The sequence below is a fragment of the Lipophrys pholis genome, assembly GCF_963383615.2.
Source record: "Lipophrys pholis genome assembly, chromosome: 23".
Lineage (NCBI taxonomy): Eukaryota > Metazoa > Chordata > Actinopteri > Blenniiformes > Blenniidae > Lipophrys > Lipophrys pholis.
Window position 1 is genome coordinate 6,573,395 of NC_137645.1, and position 15,956 is coordinate 6,589,350.

Here is a 15,956-nt window from a genome sequence, read left to right on the forward strand (position 1 = left end):
ACAGTAGAGTAAAATTACTTCATATTGAAATCTTCTATGTTAAAGTGAACAACACAGACTTGCATGTTTACCGTACTTTCTGGACTATTGAACGCACCTGAATATAAGCTGCACCCGCCAAATTCCAAAAGAAAAAATAAATAAAATTAAAAAAAGAAGGTTCAGAGTTACGTGATGCACCTGAACCCTTGTATCAAGCATGAAGTTGTCATTATTTAAGCCGCAAAGGTTCAATGTGTTTGACAAAAATGGCGGCTTTTACTCCGGAAACGACGGTAAGTTCAAATTGACACGAACTGGAGTTCATTTGACCAAAAAAAGGACTGTGAAAAATATGTTAGTTCCAACCAAGACAAACATTGATGACAGAACGCTCCACACAATAAGAGTTCAAAAAAATAAAGTTTAATGTTTATGTGCTGTATAACAAATAAAATATATTAGTGTTTAGAAAACAGGTGCATAACTAGGTGAAGCCTAATCTATCACTCTACAAGAAACAGTGAGGAAGGAGGACGGCGATCGGCAGGTCGGACACGCTCCGGGAGACAAACGATGGCATTGTCTTCCAGAAAAATCCACTTTTCTTTCTTTTTCTTTTTTTGTTTACAACCGATCAAATCCGACAGTCCTGTCTGGTTTGTGGCGTTTTGTGTGAGAAGAACACCACGTCTTTAAATACAGACACAAACGAGACGTACGAGTTACCGAGCACAACACAGAAACGATGGGACCGTCGATGGGATGCAAATAAGACTTATTAACTTACATAAATATTGCATTGGTCTCTCGTTACGCTGGGCGAGACTAAACTATCCGCAGAACAGACGTATTTACACGACGTGGCGAACACGTGGAAAAACACACTGAATTATGTTTCTATACCTCTAAACAGCAAGAACACATTTGAAATATGCACCGACGGCTGGTTTAAACACTTGGTAAGAGCTAAAGGCTAACAACATCGTCATCATGTGAAGTTTTTTTTCGATATATATATATACATCAGACACGGTCACACCATACCCCCACCCACCCCCACCCCTCAGTGACATTTATGATTTTTTTCTTTTTCACATAAACACTGTATCGACACCGAAAAAAATCTACAGCAAAGTTACACTGGACAAAGGGGGAAACCCTGGTTGAGAGATTAGGCGAGCGCTATTTGTTATCATGGTTAGTATTTACAGACCCGGGCTGCTGCTGCTGCTGCTGCTGCTGCTGCTGCTGCTGCTGCTGCTGCTGCTGCTGCTGCTGCTGCTGCTGCTGCTGCTGCTGCTGCTGCTGCTACAGCTGCTGCAGCAACAGCGACAAACAAGAGAGTTCTGCTTCCTGTTGAAAAAACCCCACATACCTGCAGCTTTAATATTTTATTCTGTTCTTCAAAAAAACACAGCGACCCGTGGGGCCCTGCAAAAAAAACCCAAAAAAACACACAGGCATCCTTGATTCCTGAAATACTCCCCTGTTTGCAGATGCGTGGTTTTGGTTCAACAGCAGTGTTTTGCTAAATTACAAAGTGAAATGAAGCAATTAGCCGGGCCTCCGGGCACGTTATCTGCCAGAGACGAACGACTGAGGTCCCCCGCTGCTCTTCCACAACAGCTCCTATACATCCTCGTCTTAAATTACCTCCCATAAATACACACAAGACAAGAGCGGTGGAGGGGAGGGGTGGGGTGGTGGGGGGTTGGAACGAATTGAAGCGAACGACAACCAAGAAAGAAAAACCTGCTACAGGGGCTGCGTCTTAACTTGGCCTCCCTACGACACGCACGCCTTCCAGTTACAGCACAGAGGCAGGCGCCTCGGCGAGACGGAGATCAGACGACGTGAGGGGTGACCCTCGGATGCGCCGACATCAATTTAAATAAAATCCACGGTGGGTGTTCTAAACAGAGCAGAAAAGTTAAAGAACTCCCGCTTCCGGGAAACTTCACAGTTACTCACGAAAACACAAACAAACCGAGGCTGATGGGAAATATCAGTGGTTCACATGCGGCGAATCAGCGGGACGGATTTCACCTCCAGCTCCGAGCATGATAAAGACGGCGGGGCTACCAAAGTGATCTTATTACACTATTTGGTCATCGTGATTGTCAATGCAATATTCTGTGCCAATCCCATGTTGCTGATATGGAAACGTGTCGGGCCCAGAACCCGTTCACACCACAACGGCGCTCGGAGCCACTGAAAACGCAACTTTTAAAAAATGACTCCCACGACAGAACTTTGTGAAAACGCTCCGTCTCCATGGAAACGGGGAGTCGCAACTTCCTAGAAACATCAATTTCAGCGTTTTCAACACGTTGCTGTGTAAACGGCCGTTTTCACTTAAAAACGTTGTCATGGAGACGGGGCCTGACGCTCGTCCAGACTTATTCCAGACACAATTGGTGCGATTTCTCGAGCCTTGCGGCCAGCAAGAGGAAGAAATCGCACATATCCTGCGGCAGCAGAAATCAATGAGGAACAGTTCAGATTATACGCCCGAGTTAAGACTCAGCCCCGACGTCGCAGCCTGCAGCCTGGCAAGTCCACAGAAAGCAACGCAACGGAGACCCAGGCGGGGATATAGAGGAAACAAACTCCTAAATTACATGTACGTCCAACATTAATCGACACACAAAGACCCGTCGAGGAGCTCCTCCGGGTGCTTTGGCAGAATTCAAAACAAAAGAGAGAGAGAATAAAATAATAAATCAAAGAAAAATAAATGCTATTCATGAGGCAACATTGGTTGTTAAGGCTCTACTGTGGCTGTGCTTGCTTAGTATCTACTGACGGGTAATAACTGCATACGGTCAGGTGTGAGTAGAGTGGAGTGGGTCCGAGGAGGATGGGGGGGCGGGGCGGGGCGTGGGGTGGGGGGGGGTCGGGAGGCACTATGTCGAGTCTTCTGGCTCTGACTTGATGGTCTTCTTCTCCGCGTTGGTAGACGCTCGCTGCGACGTCCCGTTTTCTAAAAGGGAAAAACGACGGCGTCGTCAGCAAAGAGCTTCATGTGTCACTTCCTCTCTGAACCGTGACCTCTGACCCCCCCCCCCACACACACACACACACACACACACACACACACTTACCTGTTGCTGGCGTTTTGGTCTCGTCTGTGCTGTGGTGGGTGTTGTTGTGGTTGTTGTTGTGGTTGTTGTTGTTGTTGTTGTGGTTGTGATGGCGCTTCAGTTCGTTGGCGAGCTGCTTGCCCAGCGGGAGATCTCCTTCCTGCATGCTCTGACTGACCACTCGCAGGTTAATCGGCCGCTCGTCTGCAAAAACATCATTTTTTTGCAAATGATATATATAATATTATGAATATATAAATAATATGAACTTTGGACTCCATCATCATGATTGACAGTTCCTGCAGCCAATCAACACGTCTATCATCCGTACCAGTCAAAATCTATCATGTACTCATACGAGAGGAAGTTACGTTACGACAAAGAGTCAGAAGGAGCTCTGCGTTTTATTTTATTTTTCCTAATGGATGTTAAGAACCGGATAGGTGAGAACACCAGCTGACGGCTCCTTCAACAAACGAGAAAAACACATTTCTACAACTAATTCAAAATACAATGACTGGGAATAAATGAAGAGAAGTGGAGAAGAGACGCAGTGAAATAAAAGCACAGTTTCATTTTACATGTTTAACGTCCCCAGTGGCGGTGAACTGGTGTGTGTGTGTGTGTGTGTGTGTGTGTGTGTGTGTGTGTGTGTGTGTGTGTGTGTGTGTGTGTGTGTGTGTGTGTGTGTGTGTGTGTGTGTGTGTGTGTGTGTGTGTGTGTGTGTGTGTGTGTGTGAAGCAGCTGATCCCTCGTGTTTGTCTTTTGTTCCCTCTGGGAGAGGAAAAGCCACAAACGAGAGTTTCTGTAACAGTGGACTACGCCGTGCCTGATAGCAGCTAATCTATATTTTACATTAACATCACATCAAATTAACACCGAGTTTCATCCCTCATTATCCACTTCTTCACATCCCGTCAAGTGCAACCAGAATTCATGTTTGGATCAGATAAATGTCCTTTTTAATCATCTTCACTGGATGATTAGTACTTAAAGAAAACTGAATATTATATCTATTGTGACTTTAACGTGTCCTCGGCAAAATAAATAACGTGAAAACAAGATTTTAAAAAATCATGTAATTTGACACTTGACGGACTTCAATTTCATCTGGCAAAAGTCACAGTTTCTCTCGCTTCACCTTAAATATTTACTTTGGGTTGATACGACACATAAGGACGGACGCAAAGTGATAATTATTTGTGTGAATCACGGATGATTTTACATTTTAAATAAGCTGCTGAAGTCAGGTCGCTTTCAATGGATTTTTATCTCGGATTTGACTAAAGACAGGAAGTACAGGGAGACAGTTTCAGCTTAAAACGGTCATTTTCTTATTTTTGTTAACAAAAATGGATGAAAGTCTGTATTTTTGAGTATTGCAGGGCAGACGGTGGTCATTATTGCTTGTTTATGTTATTTCTTGAGTCTTAAGATCATTTTCACTGCCTCAGCAGGAAGAATTCATATATACATGTTGAACTTTACACCACATGTACAGACAAATTCAGCTAAACTGTAGATGTGCATTACGTTTAATACAAACTCCAGTTTGTTTGTCCTTATTTACTCCTGTTGCTGCAGATAATACAAGACTTTTCTGCATGAAGTCTAATTTACTGTATCTAAATTGTTGTGTTTGAATGTATTTCTAAGTAAATTCGGCAGAAAATGTGTTGAATTTGACTGAAAATAGTTTTATCTTAGGAGATATTAAACATCAGCTATGTGATTTTTTAGAGGAATGAAACACATGCACGGAGACGAACAGAGAGATTAAACCTGCGAGGAGGGGAGCGTGAGGAGAGAAGACATGACAAATGACAAGAGGGGAAAAAAAGGACAAGGAGAAGAGAAAGAAAGCAGGCAGAGGACCGGGGGAGGACAGAGAGAGGTAAACGGAGGGAGAGAGAGAGAGCAAGAGAGAGAGAGAGAGAGAGAGACGCCCCCCTCCAGGCAACTGGCTTGAGGTAAACAGGCGTGGGCGTGATAATTACAGGTGCATTGTGGGATTTGTGGGAACAGCGATATAATGAGCTGTCGGGAGTGGGTGAGGGAGGAAAAGGATGAAAATGAGATGAGGCCCGGAGGAGAAGTAAGATCCCAAATAATGATGCATCTTTCTTCTTCTTCTTCTTCTTCCTCCCTTCATGTTTGAGAAGTCAGAGCAGGATTAAAAAAAAAAAAAAAAAGAAAAAAAAAAAAAAGAGGTGACAGCTGCCGCGGCTGCGTGTGGAAAATCAGCACCTATAGGTGTTGTTCCTATCCTGTGGCTGGTAAGACGTGAAACCAGGTTTGTCTCGACAAAAGCTCAACATTCACTCGGAGGGTTTTTGAACCAGACTAAACGCAGAGCCGCAGCACAGCCATATTTGAATGTGTTCTCTCACTTGAACACAGGGGGCAGCAGTGAGCCAAGTACGAGAACGAAAGATGAAATCTATCAAATTTGATAAGATTCAGATGAATGTTTCAGTGGATGCAGTTTAGATTGAATGTCTGTTGACTAACAATTAATATTATTATCATAGTATAATAAAGTTATTAAAATCTCAAATATTGTCGCCAAATCAAGTTAAAAACGATTGAAATTCAGTCCGCTTGAAGCCAAATATAGCGACATTGTGACTGAGAAGTTTTGTGTCGGCTGGACGCTTTCTCGCAATTGGACACAGGGGGCAGCAGAGAGCCAACTTTGTAATACTAAAACATAAATGTACATCCTGCATTTTTATCAGCAGATTTATGCAACCATGTAAAATATTCCAGGAGGAGGACAGGTTAAATCATGACGTTATACCAGTGGTTTGCGTACGCCGACCCGTCCTACCTTGGCTGTCCCTGCTGGCGTCGGCTCCGTTGGTGTTCTGCACGTCGTTGAGGTACTTTAAGGCGGCGGGTGGGATCCTCCAGTCCAGCGCCTGCAGCCGCTCCTGGACGGCGGCGTCCTGCAGGATCTCCATCTGCCTGGCCAGCAGACGCTCCAGCTGCATCTGACGGGAACACGGTCGGGTTAAAAAAAGAAAGCAGCACTGACTGGCGAGTTCCTTTTAATAATAGCCATTAGAGGACAGGTCACTTTATGAATGCAAATGTTCTTAAAGGGAACTAGAACTGTGTAGTGGGAAAGATTAGGTTATATGCATGCTTCTGGTAACCAAATTTACTGCTTCCAGCAGCACAGTGAACCACAAATATCATAAAAAACTACAAAGGGCACTCGGTAGAGCGCGTACCTTCGCCAACGCCACATTTGTCACCATGGAAACCAAAGGACTACAAGGTTATTTGATCCACCACACCACTCGCTGTTTGACACTGACGTACACACATTTTATAATTTCCGCATGACCTTTGACCCCCAACCACTGACCAGGGTGATGACATCACTGGACATGTGACAAATCAGAGGATAGGGAATTCCAAACGGAACATTTTGGTGTTGGTTTGACATCAGTCGGATCACAACGAACCAAAACACTTTTGTTGACCTTTGACCTGATCAATCCCAACGTTTAATCGATTGGTCCTTGGATAAAGACAAATTATCCCTAAAGATTTCAGACAATGCAGGTCAGTGGTTTTTGCGAAAAGTTGATAAACTACATAGATACATGCATACATACATACATTATATAGTTCAGACAAAAAAAAGATAAAACCTCTCGTGATTGAATTGAAAAGGCTTTTTGTTCCTGGGACATTTCAAAATAATGTGCAAAAAATGATCTTCTGTGTGTTTGAATGTGTGATTTTAAGCCCCAGGGGGTCATGATACTGACTACTTAATGGACTTACAGTGTTTTTACTTGTTCTGCTTTCTAGTATTTTTTTGGAGGGGGGATGTCAGAAACGATCTATGAGTCAGTTCACATCAAAGATCCTCTCAGCTGTGACAGATTGGAAGTAAAAGTGTAAACTTTTGCACATCTCAGCTGCTGGACGTCATAAAAAAAAATGAAAATAAACAAAAAGAGCAGAACAAATAACGATCGTGCAGCTAATGCGTCTGTCAGCGAGCGTTAACATGCAGGACGAGTCGAGTAAAAAAAAAAAAAAAAAAAAAGAAGAGTGTCAAACACTCGACGCCTGTGCTGAAACGGCGAGGTACAAAAGGTATTGTGGGTCGGCGCGTCACTGTCGCTGCGAATTACTACAGGACGTGCTCTTCACCGTGCGAGCGGCGGTTTGTGAGGGCCCGCGGCGCCGGCGCCGCCATGAAATCTCTTCTTCTCTTCAATGTGATTTCTGAAAATCACATCACCGTGACAAGTGGAACTGCAGCCACACAAACACTGACTGATGGAGACACACACACACGCACACACACACACACGCACGCACGCACGCACGCACGCACGCACGCACGCACGCACGCACGCACGCACGCACACACGCACACACGCACACACGCACACACGCACACACGCACACACGCACACACACACACACACACACACACGAGATGAGACATATGTTCACACACACACACGGAGAAGTGAAGGAGCAGGCCGTCAACATGCTTTGGTGGTAATGAGTTATCATAAAGCTTTCCTCCTACACCCGGGCTCTAATTAGGAAGGAGCAGCAGCAGCAGCAGCACGGAAACCAATAAAGAGCAGGACTGGGATCAGGCTGGACCACCACCCGCCAACATCTGCCCACCGCGGAGAAGAGGCGGTCGCCCTTCACGCTCACCGGCGCCCCCTGCAGGCCGTCACATACAGATAGACCCGGTGGTCCATGTGGTATGATTATTGTACGATTTATATTCTATTCTTTGGTGTAAATGGTGGCGGTTAAACTTAAAGGTCACGACTGTTTAAGAATCTGATCTGTGCAGATCAGCGTCCACACGACAGCATGGAAACTACTCAAACTGATGTCGTACATATGCCAGGCCTATAGGTGGCGCCACAGAAATACACCGAAAAAACGGAGAATGCCAAAAACGTAGCGCTTTTTAAAATTTCTCCACTTTGGAACCTAAAATAAAAAATAAATGGCTTTTCCCGTTTCGAACAGCTGTCAAAAATAATAAACGTCCAACCAGTGTGCAGGATCATAGGTCAGAAACCTAACGTAGAAATCTCTCTGGAAGTGGAGGTGGTTGGTGTTTTTGGGAGGATGTTAAATCTCTCTGCTTACCTGCAGGTTCCTCCCCACCGTTTCCTCTCCTTTGGACTTGGCGCAGGCCAGCTGCTCTCGGAGCATCTCCTGCCTCATCTGGATGGCCTGCAGCGCCTCCTGGATGTCGAAGAAGTTCTCCTGAAACACACATTGCGGGCTTAGCGATGCTCAAAGGGTTAGACTTCGACTTTTGTGAGCTTTTCTGGTTTCTGTGGGAGTTTGGGAGCGGAGAGGTTTTTAGTGAGTTCCTCCGTCCTGATGGAACTCTGGAGAGTTCACAACCGCCACATGTTTTCAATCCCGGGTCTGCGCACTGAGAGGAGCGTCGAGAGGGCGTTTGTTTTACTCTCTCGTCCGTTTGTGATAAGAGCCCCGTCTGTTCGCTCCACACATCAAGTAAAAAAAAATAGAAAAAAGCAGGAAAAACTGAATGTATGACCTCACCTCTGTTTTGATGCGTTTAGGCGACGGCTCGTCTCGGTCTCCGCAGCGAGACCTGAGGACAACAACGCGACGTTTTACGTTTTCCTTTTCCAAACACGTTTTTAGGTGAAAAAGCGTTGGGACGGTCTCTCACTTGCTGGTGCGGTAGGTGTATTTGTAGGTGACCTCTCTGGAGATCTGCCGGGCGAGTCCGAACAGCTCGTCCCGGCGCGTCAGTAGCGCCGTGTCCCTCATGCAGAGCTGCGCCGCCGCCTCGTTCACCGTCAGCTGCGGGTCACACACACACACACACACACACAGATTACACGGGAACGCACACACCGAGCGGGGATCTACAGGGACGTTCGGCGAGTCGTATCCACCTCGTGCAGCGTCAGGTGTTTGCCGTCCCTCCTCTTGGAGTCGAAGCGTCCGTAGATGGCGCTGTACTTCCGGATCTCCTCTTCCCGCCGCGGGTCGTCGTCGCCCATGTCGAAGATGTGTCCGACCATCTTGGCCAGCTTCTTGTTGTTCTTCAGTTGCTCTTTGACCTCGGCCGGGTCCGTCTTCGGCAGTCCGGGCGCCATCCTGTCCACGCACTCCAGGACCGACTGCACGGCGGTGGCGTCCAGAGCCTCCAGCGCGTCTCTGGGCGAGGACGGCGAGCCGAGGTCCGATGGCGACAGGCTGTGCTCGCTGTCGTTGCTGTGACCCGACCAGAACCGAGCCTCGCTGCTGCCCTGTAGCGGCGACCCGGCCGAAACCTTCTCCCTCGCCACGTCCAGCTTCCCGGGGTCGGAGCACGCCGCGGCGATGGCCTTGGGCATCTTGACGCTGGCGGTGTTGGCGCGGTCCTGGGCGCCGAGCAGCGTGGGGGAGCCCTCGGGCAGCTTGTAGACGGGGATGCTGCAGACGGGCAGCGAGGTGAGGGGCTGGTTAAAGATGGCCGGGTTGGTGACCCAGTCGCGCAGCGCCTTCTGCAGGCGGCGCACGTGCAGCGGCTTGCTGGCCATGCCGACCAGCGCCATGATCTCCAGGAACTCCTCCTCGCCGGCCTCGCACAGCTGCTGCACGTCGTCACCGCCCTGCTGGATGAAGGCCTCGTAGTAGTACAGCAGGTTCGCCCGCTGCAGAATGCGGTAGAGCTGCAGCTCACCCAGGGTCCTCGGCAACACCGCCGCCATACCTGCGGTGGGACGGACGTCAGGTTAGAGGCGACAAAATGCGTTTCGGCTAATAGCGGGGCAGCGAAATGCTAATTTGCTTTTTTTTCAAGATGGCCGACACAACCTGCTAAACTTTTTCTCATAGAAAATCCTCTATATTTCAATGATCCTGACATCTAATTATACATTTTCTTTAACATTCTGAATCAACTGATCACAGTTTCAGTATTTTTGCCAGTTTTGTGACTTTTGCTATTAACTTTATATTTTCTCCACTGGCGTGTTTGACCGCCAGATAACTATCTTTGCAAAACGATTTTACGCATGCAGTACGCTCCTACTAATCTCGTTTCATCAATGTACTACAAGTAGAAGGTGCGGTAGGTTAAGTACAGTGCATCATGTGCTGCAGTCGTCCAGGTACGAGTCGGACGGTATCCCAGCATGCTTTATTGTGATACGAGATCCGACACACTTGAAGGCGACGATCTCCTAACAGGTGACAACAGCCGTTACCAGTTTGTGAACCCTTCGAAAAGTTTCACATGTCGAAATGTCAGATAAGTCATTTGCTGACTGGGCTGAAATCTTCCCCGCTGAGCGCCAAATGGCGAGAAAAGAAACCGAGCTGCCCTTTATGGCGACGCTCGCTCTGAAAACACGAAGAATCCCAGATTCCCTCCAAACGTTGGATTCTTCACCCAGATCACTGCACGTGAATGGCGTGTGCACTGACTATTGTGCAGGAAGTCACGTTATCGGGCCTCCACAGGCGCCGGGAGAGGTTCAATCTGGCGACTGGATGGACGACGTTTCCGTGCCAATCATGTTTAGCAGAAGTGGCTTTGCGGCGTATTGAATGGGAACTCGGCAGGTGCACAGGTAAACACCACACAACTGGCTCCATTCAGTTCCTGCTTGAATGATGATGAAATGCTGAGAATGCTTCTTCTTCTTTTTTTTCTTCCTTCCCTAATCTGCGCTCCGAGCTCTAAATGTGTATCTACAAGCACGAGGCTCCACATCTGCATTTGTCTGTGAATAAAACTCTGGCGCGTTCGCCGCACCGACAGCCCCGTCAGAAGTGGGATTTGTCCTCGAAAGTGACGCCGTCACTCACTCGGCGAAGAAACTAAATCAAATCTGTGGCAAACCGAGGCAGCGAGAGAGAGGGAGAGAGAGAGAGAGGGAGAGAGAGAGAGAGGGAGAGAGAGAGAAAGAGAGAGAGAGGACAGAAACAGACTTGTGTTTTTTTTGACTCTTCCTATGTGCATGTGAGGCCCTGCGAAGGCCGTCGCCAACAGAGGAGTGGCAGTCAGCAGGTCCGGGTTGCTGGGAGGACCACATGCCTCTCTCCACCCCTGCAGGATGTGTGGGTGGTGGGCTCGCCTCGCCCAGAATAGGCCCCGGAGAAGCCTGGAGCCCGGGGAGCCGGGCAGGCGTCGACAAAGGCTGCCTGAATGCGGCTCGTCACAATGAACAGTCAAAACTGCTCGGTTTTGTTCTGCTGAGTCATGGCGATCAAGAGGTGGAGCCGTTGTGCAAAAATGCAGGTTACTGTGGCACAAGGTCACCTCCACGCAGTCCTCTCCAAGCTTAAAAATAACTCTTGGATGTTTGTTTATCTGCAACAATCTGCTTAAAAAAATCCAGCTTCTGGTTCGTGTTCTTGTGTTGAAGTCTTTGAATTAAATAAACTTAAATGAGAAACATTTCTGATGCTCAGCGTGGCGGATTTCCATCGACGGCGTCGGGCTTCACACAGGTACGTTATAATCCCATTATATCAAACGCTTCAGATTAAGATCGACGTCTCGTCCTTACGGTTGGACACGTGTTGGATTTTTCCCAGGAAAAAAAAAAAGCCGTTTCCAACCATCAATCGCACAATTCAAGCCAAACAGGAAATCACACGACACGTAAACGCGCTGGTTGGATGTAGTTGAACCATTGAAGCTGAAGTTGTGCATTAGAGCTCGTACGACTTTAAAGCTGCTTATTTCAGGAAACTAGAAAGAGGATTGTGAGATCTCACCATTGTTTGACCCGAGCTGATGGTCGCTGGCAGGAGCAGCAGCAAGGACGAATCTTAAAGCTTATCATTTCACTGTTTTGGCAAAAAAACGCCAAAACACATGGGACTGTTTGAAGCCTCTTCGTCAAGGTGGAATGAACAGTTTCGTGTCATAGTTTAGAGAAAAATTAAGTTGGACAAAAGTAAAAAATAAAAATAAAAAAATGAGGTCAAAGAAGGTGTTTCGTGAGAGTCTATATTTGGCATCTCTGTGTGGAAGAGAGACGTCCTGAGAGCTGCACAGCACTGTCTCCACCAACAGAACTTCTCACACACACACACACACACTAAACAGCTTCAACAATGCTCGCTGTTAGTGTGTTAGTCCATCATCCATCTGCATAAACACTCCCCGGCTGATAACCATCTATTCACAGCAGACGTGTGTGTGTGTGTGTGTGTGTGTGTGTGTGTGTGTGTGTGTGTGTGTGTGTGTGTGTGTGTGTGTGTGTGTGTGTGTGTGTGTGTGTGTGTGTGTGTGTGTGTGTGTGTGTGTGTGTGTGTGTGTGAGATCTGGGTGGAATCAGTGAACGTGAATGATTGACGTCCTGCCGCACGGAGCGAGTTTGGCCAGTTTCACCTGGAGAAGTGAGGCGTGGGCTGGCACAGGGGCACCGGCGGCACTCTCGCTTCCATCACACGTACACCGTACACACACACACACACACACACACACACACACACACACACACACACACACACACACACACACACACACACACACACACACACACACACTGAGATGGGGATGCTGGAGTGAGGCTCTCCAGGTGAGGTACCATGCATGGAGCAGCAGCAGCAGCTTCCCTCCCTCTGATGAGGAATCCTGTGATTTCACTCTGAATCAGGAGGAATTTCCCAGTTTGAGTCTTGTAATGTCTGGGAAATCGTACGTGTACAATTTCCTTGGGACCCTTTCCACATCACATTCAGTAATACTGCAGACTGAACCATTGTTCAAAACATCTTGGTACAAGCTAAATAAATAAATAAAAATGACCGAAGCAGCAGTTTACAGTGACACAGAAATGGGAAATCCTTTCAGTGTTCTATTAATAATCCTCTGGTTCTGTATCACAGTGATCATTTCTATTGTTCTAACCATTCATGTTGCACATGAGGCTTTAAATCACATGGAATTGTGCTTCGAGATATCTCGCGCTGTATTATTCCAACAGGAATTTATAAACACGTATATATCTCGACCTTTTACGCGTGGCGTCCAAAACGCGCTTACCTGGTGAGTTTCTGGCCCCCTCTCGTCCGGTTCCCTCTCTTCTTTCCTCCTCTTCTTCTTCTTCTCCTTGCACCGATTCAGCAACACGAACCTCGGGTGTCAGCCGGTCCGTGCCCAAAAGCGCGTCGGCACAGGAGGAAACCCCGCAGCGAGGAGCGAGGCGCGTAAAAGTCGCAATACGACGCTCAAAATTAATTTCCAGGACGCGAAGAAGAAGCCGCACAAACCGCCGCTGGTTTGTTTTTGCCTGCTCCGACCGAGTGACACTCCTCTCCTCTCTGTCTCGAAACTTTTTTCATGAGGGGAGAAGAGACACACACACACTCACACAAAAAGCGCAGAATCTGAGTTGAAGGAAAAAAAAAAAAAAAAAAAAGGCCGCTGACCTTCAGTGCGTCTTTTTCTTCCTCCAAAGTGTGTGTGGCGTGTGTGTGTGTGAGAGGATGACGAGTGTGAGTGTGTGTGTGTGCGTGTGTGTGTCAGTGTGTGAGGGAGTGTTTGAGTCGTCTCCCAGCGTCTCTGTACTCCCCTGCAACTGCTCAGCCTGCGTCAAGGCGCACGCGGTGGCGCACCGCCGCTTCTGCTTCAGCCTGCAAAATAAAACCAAAACTACAATTAAGAATACTCGTCGTACTATTAGTGTGTATCTTATTGTTTCAGGAAGAGTTTTGATATTTTCTGTGTTTCTTTAAGACAGTATTTTTATAATTCCCATGTAAGCATTGATGTATTTAAAACTATTTTTATGGATTTGTTTGTAATAGTTAAACAAGATATTTGTTATACAGTGAGTAATACAAATGTTTTCATTTGAGTGGAAGTACAGGCAGAAAAACTGCATAAAAAAACGACATTTAGGTAAATATCTTAGGTATTACATCTGTTTTCGTTAATTAACACAATAAAAATGACCGATGCTTTCTGTGTGATGTAGTTAGACATTTGCCATTTATTTTTGTTGCAAAGTACAATTACAATCAAGTTGTCCAGACATCCATACATACACTGGCGAAACACGCAAACACCACACAGAAAGTATTTGAACCACCAAAGTTCTCGCTGTTAAAGTTAAGAATGTAATTATTAGAAAGCCAAAAGTGAATGTTTTGATCCTGTGCAGGGTGACGTGGGTAAAATAGGAACTATATGTTACTACTAGTGTGTGTAATTATGAGTAAATATAGATTGACATCCAAGTATCTTTTGTCACACTGGGCAAATAAACAGTGAACTATGACAACTTGAGACAAAACACATGTGTGAAATCGATGCAAGTTTAATTTAACAAAATAAACAACAACCTATTCAGTGTTAATGAGGCTGTTTAACTTCTTTAAATCTTTATTTTAAGTCGTTACGCTTCAGATCGTTTTATTTTGTTCCACCTTCCGGGTCTGCCGCGTCTCGAGTGCGCGCAGCTTCACGCAGGCAGGAGTCGAAAGTGGGATATTCCGCGAGGCTGCCACTCTCTCTCTTCTCTCTCTCTCACACACTCACACTCACACACACACTCACACACACACACACACACACACACACACACACACACACACACACACACACACACACACACACACATCGCCCCCCCCCCCCTTCTCTCCCTCTCGCCCACGCTGCTCCCTGCGTGACGCAAATCCGCGCGTGGGCGGACACACGGGGCGTGGGAGGCTTTCTGCACGGAATACCAAACACAGGCAGGTTCAACACCCACAGAGGCAGAGAGACGCAGCAGTTTGCACACTTCAGGCTCTCGAACTGAATTATTATTATTATTATTTTTTTCTCTTCATGGTTTTGATCCTCGGCGGTAAATATTGTCAGAGCTGATCACCAGCAGACAAACTAATCTCTGCTCGTTTTTTTGTTTTTTTTTATATTTTCTTCACGAACATATTTATATATTTAGAGGCTGCATCACCTCTGCTGAACATCTCAGGTTAATCCTTTCTCTGCTGTGGACATGAACACATTATTATTCTCTGTACATTGCGTGCATGCAGCCAGGACATTCAGTCCACAGGAACATTGTGGACAAATAGATCTTAAAATTGATGTTTGTCACGTTATAACTGCACTTTGTTTGCTCCTATAAATTATTTACATACATTATCTTCATATAGTACACGTAGATTGTCATGTTAAATGTGGATACAGCTTTAATAATATATCTATTGAATATCAGTTTGGAGATGCTTCTTTCTCTGTTTTAACAATTTATAGTATATTATAAATACATGCAAGTTTCCTTTATGTAAATTATTTGGGGTAATATTGTGCAAATGATGTATTTGGTTTACACAAATATATATTCTATATTTCATGTTTAAAATATAAAATGTGGACCATCCATTTAGTTTGAATCTCGACACAATAATAATAATAATACTTTTTATCAGCACCTTTCACGATAAACAAGTAAAAAATAGTCAAAAACAAGTAAAAAGTTTCTTTTATGTAAAACAGTTGTGAAAAAGTTGACAAATGCAGAGTGTGCATACAATATTGGGGGAGTTTTACATTTTTATTAAATGGAATTTTTAGAGAAGCAAAGTCGTTAAATTGCACTAAAGTATGATGTTAAACTACATTAATATGAATCTTATCATTATATTTTAAGTCACTCTCGTGTTCGAGTTTAATCTAAAGTGTGTAAAAGTGCATTTAGTATAAACAATGTCTTTAATGTCCACTGTGTTTGCACAGTGTGTCTACACTTTTATTTATCTGGTATAAAAAGTGACACAACCTGAGGAATGTGGTGGAAAAGGAGCAGACAAGACGGCCACCATCCATTCAGAGAAGCGCTCGTCTGGTTATGACTGTGCGTGGCTTAATTTTTTGTAGGCTTCGTGCGTCAGTGA

At 45.8% G+C, this 15,956-nt stretch overlaps 1 protein-coding gene across 1 annotated transcript; it reads right to left on the reverse strand.

The window, feature by feature from the left end:
* Positions 1-383: 383 nt before the first annotated feature.
* On the reverse strand, positions 384-13,342 carry LOC308127705 (NGFI-A-binding protein 1-like). Its single transcript, XM_080492926.1, has 8 exons — positions 13,096-13,342; positions 9,002-9,804; positions 8,773-8,906; positions 8,640-8,691; positions 8,214-8,333; positions 5,896-6,058; positions 3,087-3,269; positions 384-2,965 (listed from the first exon to the last, which is right to left on the reverse strand). Exons 2-8 carry the CDS (start codon positions 9,800-9,802, stop codon positions 2,889-2,891), a joined length of 1,530 nt encoding a protein of 509 aa, XP_080349052.1. The 5' UTR covers positions 9,803-9,804; positions 13,096-13,342; the 3' UTR covers positions 384-2,888.
* Between the last annotated feature and the right edge of the window lie 2,614 nt (positions 13,343-15,956).

Coding starts and splice junctions, on each gene's coding strand:
- LOC308127705 (XM_080492926.1), bottom strand. CDS start 9,802: ATGGCGGCGGTGTTGCCGAGGACCCTGGGTGAGCTGCAGCTCTACCGC. Junction 8,334..8,639: donor CTAAACGCATCAAAACAGAG/GTGAGGTCATAC, acceptor TGTGTGTTTCAG/GAGAACTTCTTCGACATCCA. Junction 6,059..8,213: donor CGGTGGGGAGGAACCTGCAG/GTAAGCAGAGAG, acceptor TGTTCCCGTCAG/ATGCAGCTGGAGCGTCTGCT.